Below are 5,455 nucleotides of genomic sequence, written 5' to 3' on the forward strand. Positions count from 1 at the left end.
CCTAGCAAGTTTTGATTGTAATGAGACAGCATAGTACCATAGCTATTAGATTATTCTTAAAGCTCTTCTGTTTCTGTGGAAGACCTCCCAGACAGCGTATGTGCACAGGTATCATGTAGCACATATACCACTATCAAAGATGCATGAGATTTGCTGATGTGTACAGTAGAACTGATGCATTTTGGACATGTCTGCAAACAGTCTGTAGAGCTGATTTACTCATACGCAGTGGCCGTTGTTGAGGATTTTCAGATGTCCAGCAGTACGGCAGGAGGTGTTGGCTACCCAGACAACAGAAATCCAGACAAACAGTCCAAAAGTAAATCCAGATTACACAGTAGCCCTGTAGACACCTGACTATGCACAGCTGGTTCCTAATGGAAACAGTCAGGTCACAGAATCATAGAATGGCAAGGGTTGGAAGGGACCTCAGGAGATCATCTAGTCCAACCCTCCTGCTAAGGCAGGTTTACCTAGAGCAGGTTGCACAGGACATCATCCAGGTGGGGTTTGAATTATCTCCAGAGAAGGAGACTCCACAACCTCCCTGGGCAGCACGTTCCAGTGCTCTGTCACCCTCAAGGTAAAGAAGTTCTTCCTCATGCTCAACTGAAACCTCTTATGCTTCAGTTTGTGCCCACTGCCCCTTGTCCTGTTGCTGGGCACCACTGAGAAGAGTCTGGCTCCGTCCTCGTGACATCCACCCTTAAGATATTTTTAAGTATTTATGAGATCCCCTCTCAGTCTTCTCTTCGTCAGGCTAAATAAGCACAGCTCCCTCAGCCTTTCCTCATAGGAGAGATGCTCCAGCCCCCTAATCAACTTTGTTGCCCTCCTCTGGACCCTCTCTAGGAATTCTTCATCCAGACTTGTTATCAGGAGCACCATGCAGTGGTGCCAGGCACACAAAGAGGCAACAGCAATGATCATTAATCCAGTAAGGGAAGACACAGAGCAATCCATGTGACTGGTTGTATGAAAAGCAGGCAGGAATGAAGGTGGCAATGACGCTGTAGAAATCAGGAAGAAGAAAACAACAGCAGTAGGATTCCTGGGTGGGTGTGCATGAGGTACAAGACAGCAGCATCAGCCTCAGCGGGAGAGGATGACAGGTACAGGGGGGCAGAGGCAGTCAAGTTGCCATGGAGAGAGAACTTGGAATACTGGGGTTACAGCAGCAGTGAGAGGCTCTCTGAGAAGATGGAAAGTGAAGACACAACAGGGGAAGGAGCAACTGGGCATGTACCAGTTAGAAACCATTATTCTAGAAATTTATTTTTAATTATGGTTTGGGGTTTTTTTAACAAGTCAATTTCTCACAGAGGGAAAAAAAAAAAAAAAGCAAACCAAAACACATTTTCTGCAGTTCATTCTCATAGTGTCATGTACACAAAAGATTACCACAGAGATACCAGATAGGTCTGAAGAAAGGTACATGGAGTGAAATGTCCTTTTTTCTTGGAATATGAATTTTATTTAAATACATCATGATAGATTAATCAGGTATTCATGTACTCCAAAAGATCTTTATTCCCTAAGGATCTTATTATTCTTGCTTCTTAAACTATTTTTAAGTATTAAAAAAAAAACCACTTTACTTCACATTTTATAATCATAATTCACCACACATCATGCTTATTTAAGTAAATATTTTTCACGGCAATCACTAAGCTCCTAGAAGTCTTTATATTTAATAACACATTTGTTCACTTGCAGTGGCATTCTTGAAATACAGACAAGGTATCATGAAAAGAAGACTACACGTACCAAGGTACAGGACTTAGAATACTTACTCATCTACTTCAGTACTGCTATTCTATCAGTTTAGTTACAAATGTTACATTTTACTCATAGAAATAAGTTCACTCACCTTTTTACACTCATCTGTTCTTTTAGTTTGATGTACATTTCCAGCACTGCATAAAAACAAGCAGATTAACCTATGGATCTTATTGTAGTTTTAGTTAACAAAAGAGGAAAATATATACCATAAAGGACAAAATAAAACACAGAAAAGGATATGCTAAATTTACCTTATTTAATTCCTATTGTAACATAAATGTGATAAAACTAGCAAAAAGAAAATATTCTAAAATGGAGTTAAGAAAGAAAAAGATACTGAACTCTTAACAGCATTTAAATGTAAAAGAATTAAAATTAAACAAAACAGTAGACACTATATATCTCAAGCGTATTCATTCACTTACTACATACCATAACTTTATCTGCCTTACCAGTCTATGACCTGTCTCCATTAAATGGCAACAGTACCACCTACTGTACTCATAACAAGTCAACAACAAGACTACAAAGAAAAATTCTCAGATCTGTTTTGCGTCAGTATTAAGAACAGGATAAAACCCTTATAGAGCTGTGTGCAACCCTAAAATATTACCTTTCTGAAATATCATTTAGAGCCCTTATGTTTTATTAAAAAAAAGCCAGTAATGACACACAGCTAAAAGTACAATGTTGAAATAGAATCATTAGCATTTTCCCTAGCATTCAAAGAGTAAAAACCACCCTCTTAAGCAACAAGTTCATTGTTTATCTTATTAAAAAATATTACTTCATTTAAAGCTGTATGTGGCTACATAGTTATTTACACATTTATACATTACACATATATACATTTATATCTATCCCACTGTCTTCTCAAAAAGCGGCATAACTGCTCTGCGTCAAACAGTGTAAAAGACGTGGAACCTGCATGTTGACATCTTTTTAAAACCTGTTAATTTTTTTGTTAAACTAGATGTTACAGGACAACAACTTAGAAAATTAAATTCTCTTCCATTTTGGCTACTGCTTTATTTAATTTGCCATCATATTTAGCTATAGGTCACTCACCTGGAAGACACAACTGTAGTTTTTCCACAACTGTTGTAATATTCCGTTGCTGAACTCTACATCGGATGATTTCCTCTGTTTGGGATATCACCTTAGAGATTTAACAAAACAAAAAAAAACAGAAAAAAAAATAAAATCACAATTAAATTATGCAAATAAATTTAATTTGCTACAAATATTCATAATGCCCATATAGGAAGCACCATTTTCTCACCTCTTTCCCAGCATCCTGAAGCCTTCGGTTGGTATCAGTAACTTGGACCTTAAAAATAATTTCACCTTTGTTAGACAAATATGCATATATTGCCCTGATGTGACTGCTCACCCTTGTAATCAGATCATGCTTCATGAGAAACTTAGAACAAAGAAATGCAAATTCAAATTAACTCTACAGCTTGAACTTGAACTTTTGATCGCAAAGGGCTTTTGTTAACTTCAATTACTTATGACAGTTCTTTCTAACAGATTCTGTGGCAAACTTCTCAAATTTACTTGGGATTTTTGAACTTTCCTTGTTTCTGTAGGTCTGTCAAACAATTCAAATCATTGACCCAATTGACCACTGGTCCCTTTTTGATAACCTCAATGAGCTCTATGGGCCATTCATTGTCTGTAAGAAATGGTGATTGCATTTTATGGTAATTAAACATTCATACTTTGCTGAATGCAAACACCGGGTGGTTGATTAACATCAAACGTGGAAATCTCCAAACCACAGCAACATTTTAATGCTGCAGGTGCAGGCAAAGCTCGACCTCAGATTTTCCCACATAGTAAGTGACTCATTAGGTCATCATAATAAGGAAGCACATTCTAGTTTATTAAAAATCTCATTAATTTCTGAACAAAGATGCTCAATGACCTCATTGACGCTGTATTTGGTCTCTTGTTATCTGAATATCCTTTATATAATGCTCTTCTAATCATAACCTCTGATGAACTATGCTCATTCTGTCTGGTGTGCATATTTTGCTCTCAAAAGTGTAAAGAGAGCTAAAAGGGACAGATCTCATAATTCACTCTTCTGCGTTCTGACTTGGGAGTAAAACTTAGTTCTCATTTCTAATGAAAACTACTAACTCCTCCTACTCTCTTACTCATTACAGAGTAAAGAAAATTTATTTGTCATGCATAATTGCAGTATTTTTATTTTTCTAATCAAGATTTTAAATTTTTCTAAGGTGTGATATATAAATGCGTGATTAGAAAAAGACCGATGTAAGAAATACTGGGTTTACCGTTTGTTAATTCTTTACCTTGTGAGAAAGCCTTTTAGAAGGGCAAAATAATTCTGGCAACATTTTCCAAAAACACACATTTAAAAAAAAAAAAACCCAACACAGAATTAGACCTAATAAAATATTCAGCTCTGTAAATGTAAATTACTGGATCAGGCCACATAGCTCTAATCACAAATCCTAAATAAACCACTTTTTAAAAATTGTTGTAAACATCAGAGTGTATGTGATAATGACTAAATTCTTATTCTTCAATAAGAGTCAAGTTCCTTCTTTTAAATTCAAAGACAATGATACATGAAACTCTGTTCCTTACCTTTAATTTTTCTGCATCAGCCCTAACTTTAAGAAGTTCTGTAATAGCATCCACAAAGCCCTGATGGTGAAAGTTGCACATCTTTTCTATCTCCCTGTCATGATTACGTATGCAGGCATCTAGTTTTTCCATAAACCTCTGATGTGCATTTGGTTGGTCATCATATACAGACCTGTTAAATACAAATAAGAAAATCAAAGTTTACTTTTTCTCCCAATTAAAAATAGTATGCAAGGATCTTTATTGAAATCTCTCTCTTAAAAAGAAAATAAAGGCACGCAAACTTGGTGTTACGGTGGCATCATTTGTGATCCACTCCACCAAAATCAGCATTAAAAGAAAGAGATGCCACAGAACTGAGAACTGAACCCAGCCCTTATGGCATTAATCCAGGTGCTTAACCAGTTACATCACGGTTGACCTGAGCCTCACTGGTCTGTTATTTATGCCCTAATGCTCAAATATGGGTACAAAAGAATCAGTTTTTCCGACCACCTCAAATAGCATGGATCGCTTTTCCATCAAATTCCACTCTTTGCTAAATATAAAGAAGTGCAAACATACAAATTTGCTTTTCTGGTATTCCTAGCATCAGAGTTATCCAACTAAATCAGGGTTGCATGCTTCCAGCCAGAATGACCGGAGCACTGTGCAGGAGCAGCCGGACCCCTGGCGGACGGCAATCCCCACTGCTCCCTGCCTCCTTCTGCCCACGCTCAATGCCTCCTAAAGCAAAACCATCACACGTACATGTCTAAGGCTGCTACCTCAGTGGGATCTAACTTTTGGGAATGGCTAAAAGCAGGTCTTTGGGTTTATTTTACTAATTGGTTGAATAGCACACTTACAAACCTCAAGCAGGAAACATGACCCCAGGAGAAATTACAGGCAAAGCTTGTTGAGCTGCGTCAGAAATAGAAAGGTGCATGGAAAAATGCTGAAGCATGAGAGTGAGCAAAGGAGATGGGGCAATTTAAAGCTTTAGACTTTAGCAGAGGAAGCAAGAAAAGAGGTATTACAGACAACTGTACTGGAATTCAAAGGTATGAAG

At 37.4% G+C, this 5,455-nt stretch overlaps 1 protein-coding gene across 3 annotated transcripts in view; it reads right to left on the reverse strand.

The window, feature by feature from the left end:
- EXOC6 (exocyst complex component 6) overlaps positions 1-4,572 on the reverse strand; it is a 52,496-nt gene extending 47,924 nt beyond the window's left edge. For all 3 annotated transcript variants that reach the window (XM_035897273.1, XM_035897272.1, XM_035897274.1), the window contains exons 1-4: positions 4,405-4,572; positions 3,065-3,112; positions 2,851-2,941; positions 1,871-1,916 (exon numbers count right to left, since the gene is read on the reverse strand). In XM_035897273.1, the coding sequence (XP_035753166.1) occupies positions 1,871-1,916; positions 2,851-2,941; positions 3,065-3,112; positions 4,405-4,536 (317 nt within the window). In that variant the 5' untranslated portion in view covers positions 4,537-4,572. The remainder of the gene's footprint in view (positions 1-1,870; positions 1,917-2,850; positions 2,942-3,064; positions 3,113-4,404) is intronic.
- Between the last annotated feature and the right edge of the window lie 883 nt (positions 4,573-5,455).

Source organism: Egretta garzetta, unplaced genomic scaffold, assembly GCF_000687185.1.
Source record: "Egretta garzetta isolate BGI_Z169 unplaced genomic scaffold, ASM68718v1 scaffold56, whole genome shotgun sequence".
NCBI classification, from domain to species: Eukaryota; Metazoa; Chordata; class Aves; order Pelecaniformes; family Ardeidae; genus Egretta; species Egretta garzetta.